The sequence below is a fragment of the Mchenga conophoros genome, linkage group LG11 (assembly GCF_057382185.1).
Source record: "Mchenga conophoros isolate Kocher_MC1m ecotype Shallow Benthic linkage group LG11, M_conophoros_male_GT1.1, whole genome shotgun sequence".
NCBI lineage: Eukaryota > Metazoa > Chordata > Actinopteri > Cichliformes > Cichlidae > Mchenga > Mchenga conophoros.
In genome coordinates, this window is record NC_140536.1 from 13,219,469 (window position 1) to 13,245,881 (window position 26,413).

At 39.0% G+C, this 26,413-nt stretch overlaps 1 protein-coding gene across 4 annotated transcripts; it reads left to right on the forward strand.

Moving 5' to 3' along the window:
- On the forward strand, window positions 1-25,473 carry mroh1 (maestro heat-like repeat family member 1). Of its 4 annotated transcripts, XM_085290985.1 has the most exons (46): window positions 22-160; window positions 818-921; window positions 1,921-2,023; window positions 2,166-2,311; window positions 3,080-3,211; window positions 3,599-3,761; window positions 4,539-4,637; window positions 4,799-4,950; window positions 5,570-5,710; window positions 5,904-5,996; window positions 7,128-7,206; window positions 7,528-7,641; window positions 7,864-7,937; window positions 8,127-8,249; window positions 8,744-8,851; window positions 9,095-9,239; window positions 9,439-9,479; window positions 9,943-10,084; window positions 10,329-10,381; window positions 10,607-10,714; window positions 11,421-11,540; window positions 11,654-11,776; window positions 12,398-12,544; window positions 13,217-13,243; window positions 14,507-14,629; window positions 14,727-14,806; window positions 15,139-15,280; window positions 15,421-15,516; window positions 16,484-16,588; window positions 16,690-16,825; window positions 17,038-17,150; window positions 17,355-17,507; window positions 18,509-18,565; window positions 18,828-18,925; window positions 19,076-19,241; window positions 19,438-19,607; window positions 19,720-19,857; window positions 20,049-20,163; window positions 20,332-20,478; window positions 20,555-20,621; window positions 20,762-20,883; window positions 21,285-21,434; window positions 21,559-21,693; window positions 21,873-21,975; window positions 22,133-22,198; window positions 22,284-25,473. In XM_085290985.1, exons 3-46 carry the CDS (start codon window positions 2,002-2,004, stop codon window positions 22,358-22,360), a joined length of 4,911 nt encoding a protein of 1,636 aa, XP_085147111.1. In that variant the 5' UTR covers window positions 22-160; window positions 818-921; window positions 1,921-2,001; the 3' UTR covers window positions 22,361-25,473. The 4 variants fall into 4 exon arrangements, with proteins under 4 accessions (XP_085147110.1, XP_085147113.1, XP_085147111.1 ...); XM_085290984.1 differs by lacking the exon at window positions 818-921 and having other exon boundaries at window positions 1-160; XM_085290986.1 differs by lacking the exons at window positions 22-160; window positions 818-921 and adding an exon at window positions 202-299.
- Window positions 25,474-26,413: the final 940 nt, after the last annotated feature.

Below are 26,413 nucleotides of genomic sequence, written 5' to 3' on the forward strand. Positions count from 1 at the left end.
GTTCCTGCTGACTGAAAGCACATGACCAAGCGTGTTTACACCTGCAGTCTTTAGTCAGGCGCTAACGTCAACTGTGACACGGATACGCAAGCCTGTTTTTTAAACCAAGATAAGACTTGACCGTGGGGTGAGAGATTATTGTTTGGCAGACCCTCGGCTGGTAAGTTAGCCATATTAGAAAGGCCGCTGTTTTGCTTCAATAAGAAGGCTAGTAGCTCTTCCGTAGCAGCAGCTGCTGCTAGGTTAGCACACTAATGACTCTTGAGTAGGTTGCGACAGCAGCATCACCACCAAAGCAGGTAAAAGCTAAAGGTTTAACAGTTCACTCATGTATAAGTGGCTTCACTTCAGGCACTCTACTTAGCTTAGCCCACACGGTGTGTTTGCTTGCAATGTCATCGTTCTTTATGGTATAATCAACGTAAAATTACAATAAATGACTGAACGAGCTAGCAACGATTCAGTTGTTGGTTATGTTAACCCTTTAGCACAGCAGGTGTGGCGGACTGATAAAAAGTTAAGTCCTATTGACCAGATAGTGGCAGTTTTTGGTTGAATACAGCCTTAAACTCATTAATAGGTGTTAGCGTGTCTCAGTGTGAACTTGTCACAGGTCACAATCAACTGTCTGCTCTCAGGTAGCTTCCCGCAGGTTCCCTGTGTCTACGTGAGTTGTTGTAATCAGAGGTTAAACTGAGATTTGGCAGGTGAAGGCACAAAGATTGGCTGCAGCAGGGCCAAATAATTACTGTGAGTTAGAAGTAAGTTACATAAAAATGTGTTCTGTGATGTCCAGTAGATGTTTCTTTGTCTGCAGATTGTGATCAGCTGAACTGCCATGCTACTCCGATATTCCCTGCTCTTTATGGATTTAACCACCTGAATTCAACAAGATATAAGCAGATGTTAAGACAGTAAAAGGTAGACTTCGGTGAATGAGTCTAATCCGCATCAACTTAATCACCTTAAATATAAACTCATGTAACCCATTAGCAGTACCCAAGATATATTCAGTTCAACATACTAATTCTCTGTAAACTTGATAACAATACTGCAAACTAACCAGTGTAGCATGCAGTAAACTGCCTACTGCCATATTTTCATGTAAGCATTTGCAAAATGTTAGGCAAAAACATAATTCAACAACACATCATGCATAATCCAGTATCTGATTTAAAACTCAGAGACTGCTCAGCATGTGAAAATCCCATTCTTTAAAAATAAATAACTCATCTTTCTGGCATCTTTCTCCATATGTCAGTGATGCATGTTAACATTTTTTCCTCTCCCTGGGAAAAAAAAAGCAACTGAGCATTTAGCTCACGGATGTATTTTGCAACACACTGCACGGATATAGTTTGTGCATTTGTTGATATTTGTTGAGCTGTTTTAAAGTTACTTTTTACAATACTTCCCCATTAAAAATCATTTCTTACCTCTTCTGTGGCACTAACTAGATGCAGACTACCGTGAAACCTTATTTAAATCAGCACCATTAATTGCATCACAGGGATGAAAAGGAAAAAGGGATGTGTTTAAGATGTAAATGAACCATGGGATGTCATTGTTTTCTTATTATTGAGCAAGTGTCTCCATGCCATCACTGGAAACAAGCACAACTCACTCAATAGTAAGATGCACTAACCTCTCTATCAGATGTAATTAATCATTAACTGAAGGCGGTGGGATGCTATTTCAGATTGTTCCAACCCACTTTAACCCCTGGTTGTCATGGTTTTTGCATACATTACTGCACATATTTGATAAAGGAACATCCATACTGGGATGGTAGTATGAACATTTTAAATGAATCAAATGATTTTGGTTGCTCCCAAGTCAAAACAGCAGTTTATTTCCAATGAAAAAATGGCAATATTAAGAACAGTATTAACTGTAAATACTGTATACTGTCTTCGGTAGCTCTAGCCCATCTGTATCCCAGGAGAAACAACCCCTCTTTGGCCTCTGGCTCCAGGAAGCCAGAGCTCCTTGCTGTCCAACATGGATGAGACGGATGTTGAACGTGAGTCTCTTCCCTTCCCTACTGAAGGCTAAGCCACATGTATTTGACATTGGTCAATTCAGCTTTCTGAAATGTTGTCCATCCACTTATGTTTACTCCTTTTCTGCTCCGATATGCTTCTGAGGTTGTGTTTTCCTTTCAGAGGTGACCCTGGCTCTTCTTGATGCAGCCACCGATAAAGACTCAGAAGTCCAGGAACAAGTCAGGAAGTCTATTTTGACTCTGGGAAAACAGCAGCCAGACCGAGTGTTGGCCATGTGTCAGGACTACCTCCTGAAACACCCTAAGGTAACAACCCAGAATAGTGAGAGTCCTTAGGAAGACGAAAGTCAGCCATAATTACGTAACTAAGAAAACAACTGCAAAGTCGTTTAATGTTTAAAAGCAATATGGACTGTTAAATCTATTTTGAGCCTGTTTTTCTGCATTTTTTTCCCGCACACAGATGCAGAGACTTTTGATACCGTTGTAGCCACTGAATTCATTCAGTTCATTAGTTGGCTTTTTTAAATTTAGATGGTGTAAAATGTTCTTGGTGATATATTCTTTGCTTATCTAAAGGCAGTCCCTGACATTCAGCAGAAAACAGAGTCATGCTGTTATGTTTCAGATTAACTGCTCCTGTAGCATTTTAATTTCCTGTTTCACTCCATTGTGTTCCTGTTCTCCTTTATGTTAATGACCTTGTCAGTGAGGCTGATACTGTTTTCATCTTATTAATCCGTCAGTATCATCATGCTAAAATGTGCTTAGGGAGACATATACTATAACAGAAACTACCACAAAGGCTATTTTGAAAGCTCTGCCTTTCTATGGACAGATTTTGACAACAAGGTAACACAGCTTTGGGAGATGCAGTCATCAAATTTTACGCTTGTACTGACATCAAAATGAAGGCTGATTTCTGTGTGGTCGGAGAGCTTATTGGCATAGTGACTGATGTTATTCCATCGCAGACCAGCCTGTGGTCCTCCTTTTTTTTTTTTTTTTTTTTTTCCATGCTTTTATATCGCCTCTTCATATCTTCCTCTTCTTCATCTCATCTTTCTTCTGTAGCTGGTGGTGAGCCACAGAGTTGTGATTCTTCGGACTATTGAGCTGATTGTTAGCTGCAGGATAGAGGAGATCAGTCCTTCCAGGATAAAGAGTATTATCTCCCTGGCCTCAGATGAAATGACTCGATCAAAGGTAAATTATTTATGTTTGTGAAGGTTCTCAGTCGCCCAGGTCATCGTAGTCTAAGGAGCTTGGAAAGAAAAGCATCTGGACTTCTTTAAGTGGACCTTTCACCTCTCATCCGAGAAGCTTCTTCAGTTCTTCTTCTTTAGAGCTAAAGAAGCTGAGAGGTGTAACGTCTTCAAGAAACTTAAAGAAGTCCAGATGTTTTTCTTTCTAAGCTCCTTTGACAAAGGTAGAATATTTACTTTTAATCATTGATTTTTGTGTTTTTTAAGAGTGTGGACATTACATGATTGAGTTTTGATTAAGATATCTTAAAAGCCTTAGTCATACAGTTTCATGTGGCCCCTTTCTTACATCCTCTTCATTGTTGTTCTGCCTTCATGGTTGATTCAGGAGGTCATCCCAGACTGGCAGCAGGCAGCCAGTAATATCTTGGTCGCGGTGGGTAATAAGCACATCAATGACATCATGGAGGAGATACTAAGCAAGTTCCAGCCAGGGGTCCTGCCTCACTTCTTTGTAGTTCAAACACTGGCCAACCTCTCTGATTCAAATGGTAAGGACATTTTTACTGGCGTACATGAAAGGAAAAATGTGCAGTCTGTCTTTAAGGAAGCCCACATGCAGGCCAGGGTAGGATTTTGGCTGAGAAGAAAGGAATTGAGCGGTTGCTGAGAAAAGCTGAACCTGTTAAACCTGTCCAGTAAGAGCACTTGCAGGTCAAAGATTTTGCACAACACCAGGATTTTTTTCTTTCTCTCTGTTTTTTAGGAGCACTCTGTGATTACAAATGATTAGGGCTCATTTTTTCCACTAAGTATGGAGTCATACTGGCAGCAGTAAGATATTTTTCAAAACTTCTGAGCTGATGTGTACTTTTCTAATGGATTAGTAAAACTTATTTAGAGCCCTGAACTTCAGTGTCTGTGCTCCAAGTATGGCAGCTACCAAAGTAGCATGTCAGGTAGTTAAACAGAGTTTGTCAGTCTTTAAAGGCCCTTTAAAGTGCGGCTGACGTTACTAATCCTACATTTGAATTTGAGCATGTGTTTTATGGCATGAATGAAGTTGTTGTTTTTTTTCTCCCCAAACTCCATAAAATGAAATCTGGAATAACTTAAAAGAAAAATAATCAGAGTTGTCTGAACTACTCATGTCTGAGTGTCACTTATTGTGGTAACAGCCAAATAACTGATAGACAAATCCATTTGAATTATTGTATAAAAATTAGTCTCATAGTGCAAAAATAATGCCAATGTATGTCTCACTGCTGTTATAGAGGAAGAGGGAAATGTAAGCGTGCCATAAATGTGTAATCTGTTCTGTTCTCTAGTTTATGGCATGGTGCCGTTTCTGAATGCTATTCTGGGAACCATGTTACCCATGCTGAGCATGGCAAAACAGGACAACATAAAGTGGGTCTTCTCTTCTGGTAAGAACCACCTGACCTGTTTTCCAGTGGTTTCTTAGATTTTGACTGAACAAACCAAACAAAAAGTGCAGCTTCACGATGTTCGCGTGTTTGCTTTGCCTGCTCTTTACAGTCACACGGCTTTTCTGTTTCCTGTTTTGTTGTTTTTTCTCTCCCTGCAGCTCTGTCTCATTTCAGCGACAGTATCTTGGAGTACCTGGCCAACTTAGACAAGGCTCCAGATCCTTCAGTCAGAAAAGACACGTTCTCCAGTGACATCTATGCTGCTTTTGAAATCCTCTTCAATAACTGGTTACAAAGCAGAGAGCCCAAGGTAGGTTGATCGTGCAAGATGATATGAAATGCAGTGGACTATACAACTGAAAAACCACCTACATTTTGCAAGAAGTCATGGGTTGAGGCATTGTTGAAGGAAGCTGAATCATTAAGGAAGCAGAAGTAAGCCATCCAAAGCTGCAATGACAAATAAAAAAATAAATGATAAAAGCTAAATTAATTTTCTCACAGAGAGAACACTTGGTGTAATTTACTCTCCTATCCTGGAGAGACACTGTTTTATTGGGAAATTCCCAAAAAAATGTTTTTTGAGTTTTCTGGAAGGTGCAATCTGTTTTAGTCAACAAAAGAGAGTCACAAAACTCAACTAGAAGAGGGTGACATCTTTACTTTTTGTACTGACTCTATATTAATCTGTGTTACTGAACCAAACAATTAAACCGTTTGTTGCACAATTGGGAAGATACAACTGTTTATTAGAAGAGTATTTAGTTAAATTATCTCAGAAAGAGGCTTGTTCTGGGAACTAATATTTATTCAATCACAGGTTATTGATGTGAAGGTCATTCTTATTACACATATGTCCAAGTACTCACCTAATCTTTGTCATCTCTATCACCTCATATTCTGACTTTTCTTTTCTGTTTGGCTTCCAGTTGAGGCTGACAGTGGCTGAGGCGGTGGGATCAATGTGTCATCTGATGGCCAGCGATAAACTGGAGGAACAGATTCCCAGACTTGTTCCTGCCATCCTGTCCCTGTACAAGAAAAACAACGAGCACTACATCATTAGCAAGGTGGGCGCAGTGTGATGCATCAGTGTAGGGATTGTTTATTATGGGTTTTTGTAGAAAGTATAATTTATGTAAGGAAATGGAGGACCATTACTCTCTGAGCATCTCTAAACTCTGTCCTGGCTTTAAGTAGAAGTGCATCTTAAACTGAGTCTGAGCCTTTGGGTGAGTGTACCTGTTTTGTTTTTCTAAACAGAGTCTGTGCCAAGTCCTAGATGCATCTGTCAACATGGGCAGCAGGGTGCTGGAGGCACAACTGGAAGCTCTGCTCTTTGCACTGCACCAACAGGTACACCTTAAGTGCATTTCTTTGCATGGTAATAAATTGGTATCATTGATTGTGTAGTGTATTGATGAGAAACAAATGGTTAGAAGAATTGTTTCTCAGTATTTCTGTTTGGTGCTGAACTACTTATGGTATTGAAAGCACAAATCTGTGAATGAATGGACTGGGTTAATTCTTGCGAATTGCTCACCTGTGCTGCTTTTCTTAGTTGATGAATCAAATGACCGTAACTGTTACTGAGGTCACACATTTTCACATCCTTGTGACTCAGCTGACACTTGGCCTGATGCCTGCGTGTTGCAAAATTTCACCTCAACTACGTAATGTGATGTGATGGCATAATGTTACAGCAGCAGTGTCTGTTACAGTTCCTTTTGTAATTTTTTTCCCTCCATTTTATATATGTAATATTTAACGGTGCTGTTGCTGTTAAGAATGTGTTCCTACAACATTTTCAGTTCTTATTTTCAGCTGAGAAGTGTACCCGAAGTGGGAAACAATAAACACATGTGACTTTGTGCTGTAAAAACAGACCATGTGCTCAGACTGTTAATTTTTTTTATTATGGTTTTCAAAAATGCACTGGTCCATGCAAAAATGAACTCATGTTAATATTCTCCCATTCTTCAGCAGCAGGAGAACACCATCATCCCTATATATGATACAGCTGCAGGAGAGCGTTTATACAAATGTTTTATTGCCTTTAGCTGCTTGATTTGCACTCTGACTTGTAGATTATGAGCAGAGTCCTTGTTATGTAAAATTATATCAGTCCCATTTTTAATATACAAATGCAGTGATTCGTATTAGGTAGATATACATTTCCTGGCTGTCACTGATCCAAACACACATCTGCACCCATGACACCCGAAGCCACAGAAACCAAATTAGAAAACTGTATGTTATCCATGCTGAATAACACATACGCTGTTATTATCACAGCTGTTTTAATACAAGGGATAAAGGTAATGGTAAAAATATTATTTAGAATAATGCGACATGTAGCACAATTGTGTTATAGTGAGCCATTTTTAATGACATCTAAAATAATCTAATCTACCGCGACCATTATTTTCCTGATGTAACTAAGTCACCAGAATAGACACCATGATGCTCTTCCCTTGTTTCTACCAGGTGTCTGCCCCTGTTGACTACAGTAACCCTCCTACTGTCAAGAACCACAATGAGGTCCTGCGCTGCTTCAGTTTGATTGGTACTAATTTTACTTTTATTTTTCTTCTTATGTTGATGTGGAGTGCACAGTGACAGCTGAATGTTGTCCGGTCAAGCTTTTCTATCTGGTTTAGCTCTGGAGAGTCACAAGAGCAGTAATGAGATGTGCATTAGCATGTTAGACCCAGTTTCCACCACAGGATAATTGCATTAACTGTGGCAGTTTGTGGACTGCTCTTATCCTCTGTCTTGCTTTGCTTGCCTTTTTTTGACCTGATTATTACATCTGTGTCAATTTATGCATTTCACATTTAAATGTATTTATTTTATTTTTTTTAAACTTCTAATTCTCTCCCTTTAGCGAACTCTTTCCCAGATCGCCTGGTTATGTTTGTTCTTCAGAAGTTGGAGAACAGTAATGAGAGAAGCAGGATGGGCTCCTTGGCTGTCCTCCGTCACCTCATCAACTCCTCCAGTAAGGAAATACAATAACAGCTCCAAGCATGACACACACTATTCCCTGATCACACACTTGCCTGTTTTACGGCACACAGACATTTCAAGACAAGTAAGAAGCAAATTGTTCAGTTTACCTAAATCACGTGATAGTATTTATGTATCTATGTGTGCATACATAGAAGTGTTGATTCATTTGATTATTTAAGACTTTGCCTTTATTAGTACCTGTGCATTACAGCTTCTACTATGGAGAGCAAGAAGCTGCTGATTCTGGCCAGCATCAGACAGCCGATGGCTGACCACAGCAACAAGGTAACACACACACACACACACACACACACACACACACACACACACACACACACACACACACACACACACACCTTTTTATTTTATTTTTTTTGACTATCATGCTGTTAGATGGATGAACATATTCTTCTTGTGTTTTACTCTTTTCCTTAAGCTTTTAGTTGTTTAGACAATGATGTCATTGTTTCCCAGGTGAAGAAGCGTGTGGTCCAAGTGATCAGTGCCATGGCTCATCACGGCTACTTGGAGTTAGAGGGAGGAGAGTTACTGGTTCGATTCATAGTTCAACATTGTGCTTTACCTGACACGTATCAGGTACAACTCCTTTTGTGTTCATTTCCCCCTTTTTTTTTTTTTTCCTGATTTGTATGGAAGTTCTCTGTTAGTTGCATTTTCAGTGCTGTATGTGTGTGTTAGTATGGTGGCTTTTTGTTGTATATATGTACACAATGTACAAAATGGTAACAGTAAAAACAAATATCATTTTCTGTTTTCCATGTGATTAAAATCTAAGGTGCAAACATGAATGATGACATGCAAACAAGCCCATTAATGCCCAGACATTCATAATCATTCACAATTCATAATTCACAAATGAGCTTTAATACTTTATCTTAAAGTCTATAAGATTAATGAACTATATGGAGCTGAAAATGACAGATTCTGCAGATGTGAAACATCAGTCCTCTCACAGATAACCTGAGGACTTTAGCACCCCAGATTAAGGAAGAACTGTACAGAAGGACCAGCAAAGATGTTTTTAAGTAAAATATGTATTACTACCTGTGCCCTTTTCTGTGTGTCTTCAGCGGAGTCAGAGGCCCACAGATCCAGAGGAGGTAACTAACGAGTCACTCAGGTCAATGTGTGACAACACCCTTCATCTCCTCACTACCACTGTTGGACGACTAGCCGATGTATGTACCCTTTCTACCAGTCTGATCTGATCAATATTGTGTATATATATTAACATGTGTTGTTCAGGAAACGGTGTTAGCAGCAGGTGTTTCTTATGTCTTTATTTTATGCTGTGCATGTGTGAAACTTCCCTGACTAGTAGTGTAGGTCAGTTAAATTTGATTTGTACTACTAGTCAGTTAAAAGTGTTACGTTTAAGAACTTTGCTGTGATATTTAACATGTGTGTTTTCTTGTTTGAAGGTACTATGGCCAAAGTTGCTGTTTTATCTGACCCCTTCACAGTACAGCAATGCCACTACTCCTCTTTGTAAAAGTCTCATAGTGCTGGGCAGCAAGAAGAAAAATAACCAAGAGCCCAGCTTCAAAATCGACTTTACACGGGAAGGTACATGGCTATAGACACTTCTTTATGTAACGTGTGGAAAGCAGTGTGCTGTAAGGGGTCTATGTTGAAATGTTGTGTGTGGAAGTGGAAAAAATAATATTATAAATAACTTTATAAGCATTGAAATTTGTTCTTACGTCTCTTGTTCTTGTTCTGAATGATCAGTTTAACCTAAACATGTCTCATCTCTGTCCTTTAGTCAATCTACCATCTCCACAAACACTGATGATCAGACTGCTGGTAAGCAAATATAGAAGCATCGGCTAAACCTAATTCCCTTTTTGCATCTTCAGTATTCAAATAAAGGCTTGCCAAGCATCCCATCTAATAATTGGCTGGAGCAAAATTTTTGTAATAAAATTTAAAAAAAAGAAAATTAAACAAAAAGAAAAAAGGACTGCATGGATTTATTATGCTAATTTAATCCCCGGGGTGTGTGTGTGTGTGTGTGAGTGTGATCTGCATATAATGATGGGGTGTTATATGCATACTGTGAGTGAAAGTTAAGTCTGTATGTGTGTTTTTTGTGTGCGTGCATGCGTTTGTTTCACTCTCTATGGCTTTTAATCCCAAATTCTTTGTAGTTGCATTTTTTTCTCTAGCTCCTCCTACCACGGAGCAATAACCAAGTTAGACAGATTTACTGCAATTGTTTGTCTTTTATGTGATCTGTGATATAAATGATACGTATCTGTTTTTGTAGGTGAATGCAGCTTTTCCATTCAATAACAGAGATCATGGCGCTCCGTCCCTCCATCTCCTCCAAATCCTCAGTATTAACATTCACCCCAATGCTGAGGCAGTCTGGGACAAAGAAATAGCTCCACTGCTTACAGTACTAGAGGGTATGAAAATATGTGCACATACAGTAATCATTTTATGCATTTATTTGTATTATACTATATATGTGCTTTGCTGTAGTTACACAAACTGGCACTTTTGCCCTTCAGGGGTTCTCATGCTTGGTTTTTTTTTTTTTTTTTTTTTTTCTTGTAAAGATGATCATCACCTTGAGTGTCATCCTCATGCACAGTATTTTTCACTATGCTGCTGCCAGAGCTTTCTGACTGTGGTTTTTGGTTTTAACAGAGTCCGCTGCAGAGAGTCTGGATAAGAAGGAATGGGACAAGAGGTTACTGGAGGTGTGTGGGTTTATTTTTAATATTCCCTCTTCAAATGCATTAGTGATTTTCAGCTGAATAAAACAAAAATATCGTCCCACTTATTTGGGAAGAGAGTGAATGATGGTTGTCATCATTATTAGATTATTTATATAGTTAGACTGTTATGATCCCTGCTTCATCAAAAAACATTTAAGTCAATTAATTTGATCAAAGTCATCCTAACGGTGCTAAAACTGTCCACAGCTCTTGTCTAAAACCCTGACAGCACTTGATGATGATAAGTGGGTATGTCAGTTGGCAGCTGAATCAACCAGATACCTCCCTACATATAACAACGCCTTAGAGGAGAAGGTAGGTACCTTTTTAACAGTAAAGGTTTATTAAATCAGTTCAGAGCTGCTAAGACTTCAAAGCAAACTTAATTTAGAAGTGAAAAATATGGAGCAGGTAGAGGGTGGTAATAAATCTAAGAAAAACGTCAGAATTTCTGACAGTAAAATTGTCAATTTCCAAGAGAAGAAAACTGCAATATTCTAAGATTTCCATCACAAATATGAGACCACAGTTCACACAGCACACATTAGCACTAAAATGATGCCCATGGTACTCCTTGTGCATATTTTGGCAAGACTGTGCAATGAGAGCTGATGCCAAACGTTCATCATCTCACCCAAATTACCAAGTTGTTTTCTTCTAAATGGGTCCATTTTTTTTCATGCTAATATTATGAATCATATTTAAATCACAAGTATTTCTTCATTCTTAAATCCAATTGCAAGGTATAATTTGATTTGGTCATCTGCTGCAGACATAATGAATGCTTAGCAGAACACATAAAATTTATATTTATTTATTTATATATATATTTTTTGATTGCATACAGAAAGTTGAAAAGTTACACCTGACCAAGGGTGTAGCTTGAAAATAAACAAAACTTAACTAGTAAATTTTGTATAGTATAATTGATATCACAGATGTTCCTCTTATAGGAGAGAAAGATATGAAAATGCTGCTTAGATATTTATATAATGAGCCTTTTTTTTCCCCTTTTTTTTAGAGCTTCCTGTATCGATGTATAGGAGTGACTCTCCAACACTGTTTCAATAAAGACCTGGTCAAAAAACAGCTGCATGAAGTTCTCCTCGCAGCTCGGCACAATGATGCAGTCGAAAGAGAGGTACCTGAAACTGTCACCTGACAATATTCTTTCGTACAAAACTCATGTCACTTTCGATGTTGTTGCACAGGTTTATAGTCTGACTCTAAATTCCCGTCATCTGCATCTCTCAGGGAGTGGCGATGGGCGTCGGTCTGTGTGCAAATAGCCACTTGGAGGGAACTCTGGCCAAGCTGGATGAGTTTGGAAAATCGGATGCCTTCAAGAAGTCACCGAGCATCTTTAACCTGCTGAAAGTACGATGGAAAATGTGCAAATAACAAGTTTCCTTATGTTTATTTTATGTAGAGCAGTGTTCATTTAGACGTCAAATTTTGATTTGTTCACAATCTTTTGACCAAAATCTCATTCTAAAAAAATCTAAATTCTTGTAGTTTTAGCTAAATATCATAAGATATGAGACCAAATCTGACGTTGGCTACATTATAAAGTGTGAAAGAGTGTCAAGTTTTGTTGGTGACAGTTTCTCAACACTGTTTATTTTCCTTGACATGAAATATCAAATGTGTCCATATGTCTACTCTTCTCTTCCTCTCATATGTTAATTTAAGATCAGAGATTACATCTGACTGGATCACTTCCATATTCCCACCCGTCTATACACCTGTCTCTTAGATAGTTCTTATTGGATCTTGTCTCTGCAGAATATTTTCAATATTTTTTTTTCGTTGACAAAAAGTGGCAACACATCCCGTCATCGTTTTTGTCCTCGAGCATTATTTTTTATTTCCTTGTCAGCTTGTTTTTATTAGGAAAAAGTGTGACAAAAATTATTGGTTAACAAAATGAATACTGATTGTACAGTTTTTTTTACAAAAAACAAAACGGCTGGTTATTCCTTTCTTGTCTAACCTCAGGAGCGTAATGATGTCGAGGTGGAGAAGGTGAAAAGCACATTAATCCTGTGCTACGGTCAGGTGGCTGCGAACGCCCCTCCAGAAAAGATTCTGAACCGCATTGATCAGGACATCCTACGCTGCATCAGTAAACATTTCAACACCAAGGTATGGAAACACAGAGAAACAGTCCTGTGATTTAGTAGTTTGCCATTGTTTGAGATGGTGTTGCTGGGTGTCACAGACTCCTGCATCACTTAGGTCAGCGGTCCCCAACCCCCTGGCTGGGGACCAGTCTGTGAGTCGTCTGGTCTGTGCCGCGAGAGTTGAGGCTTAGGTGTATATATTTGAAAGAAATATTTACGCATTACCATAGCGACCAGAGAGCATTAAGGGGCAGAGAGGAGGATGTTACTCTCAATGCTGTCGGCGCATTTCAGGAGGACGCTGCTAATAAAGTTACACAATTACACAGTGAATTTGCCTTTATTATTATATTTACAAAATACCACAGTTTTTGTCTTGGTCGTATCATTTTATTTTGTTGTATTTATCCGCAACACCTTAAAGGCCAGTCTGTGAAAATATTGTCTGACATTAAACGGGTCTGTGGTGCTAAAAAGGTTGGGGACCGCTGACTTAGGTGATCAGACAGTTCATGAGAAGAAAGAGAAAAAACAGCAAACTGAGCTAAGATCCAGGTCTGATGCTACAGGCAGTGAACAAGGAAACTCTTAATTTTAACAGCTTATTGATGAACATTTTATTTGACTGAATCCTGCAGGAATCAGGGCTGTGTTTGTATGTGAGCTCATTCCTTATCACCTTTTCTTTATGCAGGTTCTGGGGATTAAAGTAGAGACAAAGGTATCGTCACAGGAATCCAGGAGCTTTGTCTTTAATCCTTGCTAGTTAACATTTCCTCTTTCTTCAGTTTGATCTCACCCTCCTTTCTTAATATATTTCTGCATAAAATCTGCATACTTTTGGTGATATTGTCACTAAAATCATACATGAAAGTCTTCAATTTGAGAGCGCTGTGCAGTAAAACAGCCTTTTCATTATGCTTCAACCCAGCTTCACTGCATACATGTGAAGTTTCACGGTGCAAGAGCACCAGACTTTACTGTCCTCTGAAGGCATTCATGTATGATCGATCACTAACATGTTTCCAGTGTGGTGGTGGAGTTTATGTTGATTTTTAAAATGCAATTTAAAACTTTTTTACAATCACCTAATAGCAATGAGACTAAAATATATCCCAGCTAAATTTGGTTGTTGAACCGTCGGAAACCATATTGAGCATCACTTCTTATTGCAATAAGGGACCGTGGTGTACTTCTGGGAAATGTAGCTTCAAAGTGATGCATCACTGAAAATATCTCACACACTCACTTCAGGAAAGCTTGAAAGATTTTTTTATCTTTTGTTGTCGGCTCTCAGCTACAAAGAGCAGATGATAAGAAACTAGCAGACCACCTTTCTTACATTAGTCCTTACTAAATAATATTCAGGTTTACGACAATATTGTATTATGTGTGTGCTGTTAAGCTGTTAACATTTTGTCTTGTGATTATAATCATTTGGGGCAAAGAAACAGCTGTGTTTACGGCATTGTTCTAGTCAGGGTGACATTGATAAATAACACCTTCAGGTCCGTCTCTCTCTGTTCTTCACTATAAGCTCTACTCTTTCTTTCTTTTTGCCTTATTTGCTTAAAGGTTGATTGCTGTTACATTACTCACTGGTGACTCGCACGCTGTGTGAACGCCTTTTATGTCTTACTGATCAGAGCTTGCAGATGTTGTGTTGTTCTACTGATCACCTCACATTTCTTTCCATCCATAGGCATGGAGGATCAATCTGCAATATACATGTTGGATTGATTTAATTAATTAGCTGACTGATTTATTATTATATGTATTTTATTGTTTATTTTTACTATGCTTTGTTTAGAGTTGTGTCTGCTAAAACAGGTTTGCAGTGCATCTTGTTCATTCTTGATAACGGAGACTGCCTCTTGACCCGAATCATTTTCTCTCTTTGTTTTTTTTTGTTGTTTTTTTTATGTCTTTGTGCGTCATTTGTCTTTATTTTGTGCACCGTCATCTCTGCATTTTCCCAATACAGGACCTGACTATGAAGCTCAGTTTGATCCAGAGTGTTGGCCTCATAGCCAGAGCCATCAGTGAGTGTGTGAAGAAACAGGGCTACATCTTCTCTCGCAAGCAGGAGCTCATTACTGTTATGCTGGTCAGTGGAAATTAAGGGCCAGCTTCTTGTTACACAGTAATTGCAGACAGTAAGAACAGCAGACATGTTCTTGTCTTTTATTTTTTTCACTGGTCAGGACTTCATTAAGGCAGAGCAAGCTGATGCACTGAGGACTCCAGTACGCCAGCTTGTGATGAGCACGTGTGCCAACCTTATGTATCCTTCACTTCAGTGAAGAAACTGAACTTTGCAAAGTAATATGACACAAATTAAGTCCCTTAATAATAGAGACTAACAGCTACTGAATATATGTACAGAGCGCTTACTAATAAATGAGTGTTTGTAGTAGTTAATCTTACTGTTTGCACTGAATGAACTGTAAAACTTTGATTTGGGGTGACTTCCTTTTGCAGACTTAAATGATAACCACAGAACTCAAAGTCAACAGAAGACAAATACGAGGCAGCACTTTGCTGACGTGAAATGAATCATCAGTGACTGAAGCTCTGTCATCTCCCAGTGTTTTATCTTTGACCTTAATGCCTCAGTCCACTGGACCCTCCGATGAGCGAGAATGAGAACTTTGACTTGCTAAAGGTGTGTATCAACAGTGTGTTCTGTCTGCCAGCTGAGACGAACACTCCAGAGAAAACTAAAGAAGAGGAGCCGCTCGACCCCAAGCAGAGAAAGGTGAAGTGAGATAGACTGAGATCTGCTGTAGTTTGTTTGTACCACCTCTGATCTTTATAGCAAACTTTGTCTGTCATTGTAGCCAAGTATTTTAAATGCTGTCATGCTGTCAGTCAATATATTCTGGTGGATCTCTACAGGCGCTGTACAAAGACACGCTGGCTGCTCTGCAGGAGCTGCTGAAGAGCGTATTGGCTAAAGATCCAACACCCGACGGTTTACAGAATGTCTTTAAGGTGAAGCCTGCCGCTTCAGCAAATGCTCTTGTTTTCACTTGGCTATTCAATATGTTATTTATTTAATTTTTAAAAAATAAATGAGGTCATTTTGTCATAAGATTAAGGGGCTGATGAAAATCTTTACTAGTAGTTTTGGTCGAGCAGTAGAAGAATGGGGAATAAAATCAATACAGAATAGTATCACAGTGTTTTACATGGTGATAATAGATCGATTAAGGGAAACAAAATATCAATATTCTATTAAATAAATAATACTTCTATTAGAAAAATAATTTAAATACTCTCTTACCATCATCCTGACATAATGTTGACTCAGTTTAATGCAAGTGAGAAACTGTCCAACACAGCTAGCTCCTACTTCAAAGCACGCTGATGGCTCAGTCACAGCAGCCTCCTCACGCTCCAGCATTGACAGCAGGTTTTAGTGAAGGGTCTAAAGCAGGATCTGCTTAACAATCTCATTTAAAGCACAAAAAATAAAGGCAATAACTTTATCTTATAGAGTAAAACAAATACTGAAATAGTTTAACTTTGAAGACAAATCACCTTTTTAAACTGAAAAATAAATTCCAAAATATGCTTTTGAATATATTCAGCATATGTTAAAAGTACAATAATATTATATTGTGAGTGAAGTATAGTGACAATATTGTATCATTAGGTATCTGGTGATTCTAGCACTATTTATTTCTGGTTTTAAGTGCATGATACAAATTGCTCTTTCTCTGCTTTTAATTTTAGTTTCTGTCAGTCCTGCTCACGACTCCAGTTCCACAAATAACTTTATAAAAATCTTTAAGTATTGTAGACTGCCATACAGTAATGATTGACTTTAACATGCCAGTATCATATCGTAGTGTACGTGTAAAGCTCTTGTAAAGGACAAAGTAAAGCACTATACAAATACAGGCCATTTACCATAGTGTATGTAACCTGCGTTTTCTGATGTGACTTCCTTGTGCAGCACATTGAATCATGGTTGAGTTCTGGACAGGACCACGAGAGGGAGCGAGCTATCACAGCCACAGCTCACATACTGGCTTACTACCTGGATAACCTGACTGTCAAGGTACACACAAAAACATAGGGCAGATATATTGGTGACAAAATGTTTTTATAATTCAATGGATAATCGTGTAATTACCATTTAACAACTCAAACTTTGTGTAGAACATGGTGTCTTTCCACAACCTTGGAGCTCTGCTGGGCCGCCTGTCTCCACGCTGTTCGGACCCTGTCCCTGCCGTGCGCGCTGCTGCCGTCGAGTGCATACACACACTCCTTTATATACAACTTCGATATGAAGGTACAGTCATGTAACGCTTTGACATTTTATACATTGTTTTAAGGAAGTACCATGTCATAAAGTGGGGAAAGGTAAGGAGGCAATGATGAGACCCTGTCTGTTATTTTGTAATTAGTTTATAAAAGGAGCAGGGGTTGGATAATCTGGAGTTGAACTGTGAATAATTATTGTCAGTGTAAAACTTATTTAAATATTTCTATCCCTGTTCCTAGGATTCTCTTTGGATTATAAGGATGAATCTGTGGACTCTCTGCTGTTGTTAAAGGATCGGCTGGAGAACCCTGACCACTCAGTTCTGTACAAGACCTGCTCAGACCTTACCAAGGTACGCGCAGGAGAGCTGCAAACTGCTTTATTGCTCGTGCTCAATACTTGTTTTCTTGCCAGTGTGGATTTTATCTTTTAGTATGACACTCAACAATATGTTTGTGCAGTTATCTGTTGTAATGCGTATAGTCTGTCACACTCTGTCCACCATAATGTAGGTGTGTGTGTGTGTGTAACTGTATCTTTCCCTGCATGAAATCAGGTGATGAGTAAGCGTCTGCCTCAGCAGCAGCTGACGACATTGGTGTTCATGCTGTTTGAAGGGCTTGTCGACAGCCAGACAAACTGCTGCCGAGCTTCAACTGTCATTCTGAATACTCTGCTCAAGAACAGAGGAGGCGGACTACAAGATATGGTAACGCACGGACTGCCTTTAGTTGCATTTTCTTATGCCTGTACAGTCATTGCATATGATATAAAGTTGCAAAAGAGAAATCTCTGGAATCACTGACATTTCCTTATAAATAAATGTATACAACATTTGCCTACTCACAAATTTGGGGGATAGCTTTCACAGAACCTTAAGAAGAGGCATTTGAGCGATCCGCCAAGCAGGGAAAAGCAGCAACAAGCACTTCTAAAGATCTGGATGTTATTCAGCCCGCGAAAACAACTAATTGTCTACAAGTGAATAAAATTTAAGACTACTGCTACTCTCCTGGGAGTAGGCGTCCTTCAAACATCAAAGGGAATAACACTCAGTCTTGGGAGTTGAAGAAGACCAAAGGGCTGCAAAAAACAGCACTGTAAATCTTTAAACCTTGTTAAAGTCTTTGTTCATGTATTCATAAAAAACACTGATCGGGAAAACGCCTAATGAAGGGGAAAGGTTTTTTTTGTTTTTGTTTTTTTTAAAGACCACTTTGAAGGTACAAACTACATTTAAAAACTCAAGATTGGCTGCTTTGCAACCCAAGGGCCAAGAAATCTTTGAATCAATGAGTGAGCAATAAATTCAGAACAGAATTAAACAGCAAAGTGGTTTACAAAGAAAAGACAAAGAAAGGAGGAAATTCCACTTTTTTTGAGCCTCTTAGCTCTGACCTGATTCACATGATCTGGTGTGACCTGTAGAGGCCTGTTAGGTCAAGACATCCCAGAAATGTTGATGAAATATTTCTGAGAATTAAGCAGGACATGGAAAGTATAGCTGTTACTGGTTTAGTTAGATTGTGTTTGTCTAAAATGATCTTGATGGCCGTACAGATGACATCAAATCAAAAGTGCTGCTAAATGTAACCAGCTTCACAGACATGGTTTTGCAACTGTAACAGTGAAGTGCTTTACCTGCTGCTGTCCTGCTGGATCACCAAACACAGCGATTGTTTGTTTCTGTGTTGTTTGGTGTGTATGTAGGTCCCAGAGATGCTGGAGGTGCTGCATGTGCGTCTGCAGAGCGTCACAGAGGACCAGGTAAAGACAAACATGAATGCACAATTCATATATCACACACTTAAATTATTCAGATATTGAGCGTTATCAGCATTTACAATTTAAAGGATTTCTTATTATCCCCATGTTAAAATAACAAAGAGCAAATTAGAAGAATACCTTTGAGCCCTATTTTGCAATGATGAGCCGTTTACTTCACAACTCTCTTACTTTGTTTTCTTGCAGGTACTTAATGAACTCACTCGCTTTGCTAAGAATAACTGTTTTATTGTATTATGTTCAGGTGAGAGTGGCAGTGGGACAAACAGTACTTATCCTGGCTTCTCAGCATCTACAGACTGTTATCAATACACTAGTCAACCAACCACTTCCTTATGACAAGTAAGTATAAAGAACCTTTAAATCCTCTTCCTCAGCATGACCACATGCCAGCTGTTTTTTGTCTTAATATAAGAAAGAATTGCTCATATTTTAGCTGTAACAGATATTTTCTGGGACATGTGTGAACATGAAGCGTATTTGTTCGTGCAGCTGGATCAGTGAGATGTGGATGGCTTTGGGAGCAGACCCCATTGTAGCTAATCAGATCATGGAGATGGTGATGGAGAAACTTAGCATCATGGCACCCTACGTAGACAAGAAGGAGTCATTGATGAGAGGAGGAACAACAAAGGTGGCTACTAATCAGCCACTGGCTGTAAGTTACAAAGTGACTCACTACATGTAAATTGAGATGCAATTGTTGTGCACAGGACACACACATATCATGAAAGTCTGTTGTACAGACTACAAAGAAATTAGCTTGTGTTTAGTTTCTGGTGCTGTTTTTAAACTTGGTAAATTTACTATAGATAATTGATGGGTGTGAATGTTGTGTGACTTTTGTCATTCAGATGACATGCGGTCTCAAGGAGCTGTTATTAAACGGTCAGAGTCAGGAGCCAGCGGTCAGTCTGTTCCCTCGGCTATTCTCCTGCCTCACTGTGCGACTGGGAGCGAGCGTCGGAGTCTCAGCACCAAAGGACATCAACTCAAAACACACTGCCTCCATCCACGTCGCAGGGTACTCATCTTTTTTTTTTTATGTATAAAATAAATAAATAAAATCTGTCAAGTTAGAATGTCAGGTGTTTCTGTGGGTGAACCTTTGGATCCAATCCTTTCTTCTCTTCCAGGGTAGCAGCTGAAGCGCTGAGAATTTTGTTAGCACGAGCCCAGTTAGATGAGGTGATGAAAAAACTGGATGAGGATAACGCCTGGGATGCAGTGAAGGAAGCCAGTACACATGTTAAAGGAGTGACACTGCTAGCAAGGTACAGATATCTTCATGTTGCACATCAGTAAAGCTGTAAATCTCTTTTAAAACAGTACACTGGAAACACTATGCCCTTGTTTTGCATTTTATCCAAACCCTGTCTTATTAGGAGTTAAAATGTTAATTTAAATGTGCTCTAAATGTGCTATGGTGTCTTTGTAAACAAGCATTTGTTTGCCTTGTCCTTAGGGCGATGGCTAAGCATGCTGGTCCCAGATTGCCTGCAATCGTGGAGTGTCTGTGTCCATTACTGAACAATATCTATGAATGCCAGCGAATCACTGTCACTGCTTTCTTTTCTGAGGTGATAAACCCAGTGATTACATGTCTCCAATTCTTATCGTTATATCTAAATTGCAAATGACTAAATGAGTATCTTTAGCAGCTTCATTGGCCAGCAGCAGGAGAACAACAATAAAATGTTTTTTATTTATTTTATGTCTTTTGTCACGGTCTTATCTTGTGACTCCAGCTGTTGAACCATCATGTGGTGACAGAGCTGATGTTAGTAGATGTGTTAATGAACAACATGATGGAGAGGATATCAGATCCATGCTGCACGGTCCGCATGTTGTCTGTGCGAGGGCTGGGGAACATAGCCGTGGGCTCACCTGAAAAGGTACGCACACTCACAGCACTCGCACTCAGCCACCCTAACTGTTACGACACTCACTCACATGTAACTTTCATATTAGGTGAATAAATATGCCAAGGAGCTGCTGGCAGCCATGAGTTCAGGAATGGAGGAGAAAGATGATCCAGGTAAGTCAACAGCAGATTAAAAGTGAAAAAAAGTAACGCTAATAAACATTTGTATCTAATTCACTGCAGTGTTTCTTAAAGCGTACATGGTACAGTCATTAATCAGATCTCTCTCTTTTTTCTATATAAAACTGAAACAGGTAAACTGATCACACTTGAGGCCATGTCAGGCTTGTCTAAAGTTCTTGTCCACCTTGACAAGAAAAACGTTCACCTACTCGCGGTCTACATCTTCATGAAGATTAAACCTTTCTTGGAAAGTGTAAGCTTGGTCTTTATATATGTCCTGTATCATGTTATTAATCAAATATTAATCTAAATAAAGTAACATTTTGTTGTATTTTATATCAATATTTCTTAAAAGTTCATTCACATCTGAGGTCAGTTAGATTTCTCAAGCTTTGTTCAGTCCTTTGAGAAGATGACTTTTTAAATATTCAGACGCAAGGAGGCTTTATGAGACACCTGTACGTTTGTGGCTTTTCAGCAGGTGTGCCTACTAACAGGGCCCTTTTTGTAGGCACACCTGTTTACCTGCCTACACCTCTGTGCCTAATAAAGTGAAATTTCCCATTCCAACCTACATGAGACGATGAAACAGGCAATGCACTTTCTCTAGTTGTCTAGATAAAATGCTAAGTGCCGCTTCTGACTCTCAACCAGGAGAACGATGACATCCGCTGTACTTCCATCCATCTCATGGGTAACCTGTCCACGTTTGGCTCAGGAGAGCAAGTGTTCAAAGACCAGATCCACAATGTTCTGGTCAGCCTGCTGTTACACCTGGTTGATCCAAACCCGGAGGTGGTTAAGGTAAAGTTGGAAAGCACACACAAACTGTGACAGCAGCTTTCTCTCTTATTGCAGATACACTTTAGTACTAGAGGGTGAGCTGTTACATGCTGTCATGTAAAAGTGGATTGATTTGTTTGTTTAGGCGTGTAAGTATGCGATGCGAGTGTGTGCTCCTGTAGTGGGATCAGAACAGATCACAGCCATGTTTCAGAACCACCTACATGAAGATAAGAGCTTGCACTACGGAGAATTCATCAACGACCTCACAAAATACCTGGTGAGCTGAGAGACCGTCTGAGTTAAGCTTATTTAAATGTGGGGAGATAAATTCAAACCGTTAGTTTTAGATTTTGTCAGCTTTCTGTCCTGATGTTTGCTTTTCTCACCGCAAAGTTACAATAAATCATAATATAGATGCTCGTTTGTGATGCTTATTGTGTGTTTTGTGGGCTGTAGATTCAGGACTTTCCTGGCATGCTGAACTTCTACCACATTTCAGTCATCCAATTCTTCAAGAGTAACTGGCCTGAGGTCAGAGCAGGAGCTGCCATGTTTATAGGTATCACTGCACTTTAAAAGATCACTCCATATTATAAACTGAAGTTCTATCAATAAGCACGAAGTGTCAAATGAAAACCAGCCTCTGTGTCAGTTAGGTTACAGTATGATAGTTTACAGATGACATGTGATGATGATGATGATGTATCCATCATCAGGGTTCATGCTGGGAAATCTTCAAGAGGAGCATCACTCCCACCTCAACATGGGCACCATCACTAAAGGTAAAGTGAAAAAATCCCTTCATTTCCTCTCTGTTCTCATTCTGTTTGTTTGCTGGTTTTAATATTTGTGTGCGTTTGTTTACAGGTTTGGTGATGCTGCTTCAAGATCCAGATCCTGTTGTGAGAGTGAAGGCTGCTGAAGCCATGGGACACTTCCACTGACACACACACATACAAATACTAGTAATTCCTTTACACATCAGTGGTCGGTATAGATAGTAATTTAATTGTTTTTTTTTAATATTCAGCACTCTGTGTTCCAGTGTGCAGTCATTCTCAAATTATCCAAATAAACTAACTGCAGACTTTCATTAAGACCAGAACAGGGACCAAAGAGGAAGAAGTGAGGAGTACGAAACCAAACGGTCACATGATCATGCCAATGAAAACTAAAAACACTCAGTCACACACACATGCAGATGCATTTAGCTCTTATAGTCTTAATTTAGCCCCTCTCACCTTTTACTCTGGTACTTGAAGGAAGAGTCGATTCTTAACGGTATTTTAGTGACCCAGGACTGTGCTCTTTACAGATAGACCTCATCTGTAGCATCCTGTCAGTGTGACAGCGACAACGAGATACACTGTGTTCTCTCGATCAATATATTATACGTGAAGTTTCTAATGCGAACATGAAAATACATTTAAACTTGAGTAAAACTTTTTTAGAATAAATATAGTTTCTTTGAATACAGATATATATATGAGCAAGTGAAAGTTGCACATTTGAAGTACATGACTAGTTCACGTGAGCGTGGTTGGTAGCTTGTGTGTGTGTGTGTGTGTGTGTGTGTGTGTGTGTGTGTGTGTGTGTGTAGTCATGGCAGCATTTTGTGACCATGTCAGTGAATGTGGAGTTTAGTTCCAGAAAATCTCCGTTACAGGTAGTTGCAGTTTAGTGAGCTTGGTTTTGGTGTACTAAAGACCCCACCCTCCCCCTCACCTTTTGAATCTTTAGCCACTGCTGAGCTGTTTCCCTGCCCTCAGTGAAGACCCTGTGAAACGTGCTTAGATCGATTAGATTTGTGGTTCCACGTGGATGTCTTAAAGTGAAGCATAAAATAAAAATAAATGCACGAGAGCTAGAGCAGATCAGATTTGAAGGGTTGACAGTGTGTCTGGAGGATGTGAGTAATTAATCCATATCATTTAGCCACTAAATCAGCCACCAGTAACCAGCCAGTAGCTGTTAGTGTTTCTATAACCAGCAGGACTCAAGCTCAGTAATGGGAACTGGGTAAGAGTTTGCCTATTGACTAATGCCAGGCTCACCATCACTGTTTAATGATGCTGTTTATAAATCACTACCATCTCTACAGCTGTAACAGTCATGTCTTCAGCCGAGGCTTTTAAAACTGCTTTGATTGTTTTGTTTTATCAGCATATGGTTAATTTTGTTTTTTAATTTCACGTGAACTTCACATTAATCTCACGCGTACACGTTAATCGCCTGGAAAAAAAAAATCTTTGCCAAACCTCCTGTGTCAACCCTCATAAACACACCAGCCAAAATCATATCAATCCATAACGCTGAGAGGTGTCACATTATTTAGAAAACGAACTCAATTCCAATTAATAATTGTCAAAAAGACAATTGTAGCCAATAAAAGGTTACTAACCTAGTGTTGCTTTGTCAAACAGTCCAGCTAAACGTGATGAAACCAATGCCAAATATCTACAGCCTCATTATATTGTAGCAATGCCGTTAATGATTTTCCTTTATTCTAACTTCGAAAGCACTTGATCCTTGTTTAGTTTTACAGTTGTTGCCTCTATTTGTGTGCTTTTAGGTACTGATGTGGGTGTGCGTGTAAATATGTGTGTGAGCAGTGTCTTATACGAGAATGACTTGAACACAGGACCTTAGTATTTATGTCTCCAATCAATGTGCTCAAAGACAATAAGTCGAAAATAATATGTTGTGCATCCACATTCAAATCGATTTTGGGGCAGAAATTTCCAGAACCTCTGATTAAGGTGATAGCGATGCATCGTTTGTTGTAAAGTTTACCTCTGATATTTCCGTTGCACTTTTAAGCCCTGCTGTGCGGTTCCTGTTTGGGGAACTGGCCGGCAAACCTCTGCTAATTTTCTTCCAAAGTTCAGCATCACAAGTCTTCTTTATTTTTCCCTGTTTACTTTTGCACTTGAACAATTGAGACACATTTGTCTCTTAATACTCACATTCACACTATAAATGTATTAATCGCATACATAAGCTGCTCCTGGATCTGTTTTTGCTAGCCCTACAAACAGGGACTCGTGGCCTCCTGCACTTTCTAACACTATGGCTCGGTTTAGGGTAGTTGGTATTATTCTGTTGTTGTAAACTTTGTACAACTGATATTGATTGTTTCATGTCTTCCTGGTTTTTAACATGTTCTGAATGTCAGATGGTGATTATTTCAAATGTGTCTGCGTGTTGGAGCGTGAATGTGTGCATGTCTGTTTTCAATAGAGTGTGTGAGGACGATGGTAATCAGTGCATCTAAAACGAATAAATAAACAGACCCATTATAACATAACTAGTCATTTTGTATTTTTTTTTTTTTTAAATACCTTTTTCAAAATGAGTTATACTCTTACTACAGCAGATCAACTGAGTTCAGGACTTTGAACGAGACTGGATGGATAAATCTGAGCTAAGAGACCAGCAGATACCCACCTGTCTATATAAAGAGACATTTTCATCCTGTGTGCAGATAACACATGCCACCATTTTTTAATAAAGAGAAATTTTAGCTGAAATTCTTATTTCATATGTGTGACATAGGTGTACTCACCGTAATCATGCAGAAAACTTAGAATAGAAAGTGAAAAACTTCAGATGACTCCAACAGAGAGCTACAATATTCTTGTGTATTCGATGAGCCTCCAACCAGGAAGCATGTTAACAGTTACATTCATACTGTCCTCAAGTGCAGCTCAATGACGATTTCTCTTTATCCAACAACAGATGAAACTGCGCTGAAAAATCAGTCAAGCAATGCCACCAATGAGTATTTCACTCATTACATTAAATTCATTGAGTTGTCTGATCATTCAACATGTTTTCAATGTAAACAGAGGGTTACCAAATTATTACTTAAGGTAATATAACCATGTTGTGTTCTATTACATTGGTCCTTCTTGTGTTCTGCACACGAAAACATAGAGTGGTGACAGTTCTGTGACGGCACATCAAAGTCAGTCACTTGAATATGAATGAATGTTGTGAATGTTAGCACGTAATAGAGCAGGCAACATTATGAGCTGTATTTGTGTATAAAGGCAAAAATGAAAAGTATCTTTCATTACAAGTTTGTGAAAATTCAACTCCAAGCATGTGTGAGTCTTCTTTTTCCTGCTGTTCCCACAGAAGCCCCACAATTCATCTCTCACACATCTTTGCACTTTTTAACAAATCAATGAGGTAATTACTGCACACAACAGTCTGTGGAGGTCATTAAGGTATCCAGTAATCGACTGTTCAAATGCTGCAATACCACTTTTTTTTTTTTTTTTTTTTTTTTTTAATGTGTGTCCGTAAGTCTGCAAATTAGTAATGTAATTACACTGCCTGGCCAAAAAAAGGTAACCACCTGGATTTAACTAAGCAAATGGGTACAAGCCCTCCTATTGGATAATTACTGCATAGGTCTTTCAGCTGGCAACAAGTTGTTTAACCCCCACTGGTGCAATGAGTTGCTTCTCATTTCATAAACAACCATGTCGAAAGACTCATCTCGTGGTCGTGGAAAAGATGATAGTGTTTGGAAAGGGTCAAATCATTGGCATGCATTGATAAAAGATAACATCTAAGGAGATGCAGAAACTACTAAAATTGGATTAAGAACTGTCCAACGCATTATTAAAAAGTGGAAGGGTTGTGGGTACCCAATCGTCTTCGAGGAAGAAACGTGACCGGAAAAAATTGATTGTGATCGGATATCACTTAAACATTTGGTGAAATCTAATTTTAAAAAACAACAACAACAACAGTAGAACTCAGGGCTATGTTTAATAGTGAAAATAAGAGCATTTCCACACACGCAATGCAAAAGGAACTCAACAGATTGGGACTGAATAGATGTGGAGCCCAAAAAAAAAACACTGATCAGTGAGGCAAACTGAAAAAAAAAGAGGCTTCAATTTGCTAGGGAGCATAAAGATTGGACTGTGGAGCAATGAAAGAAGGTCATGTGGTCTGATGAGTCCAGATTTACCTTGTTCCAG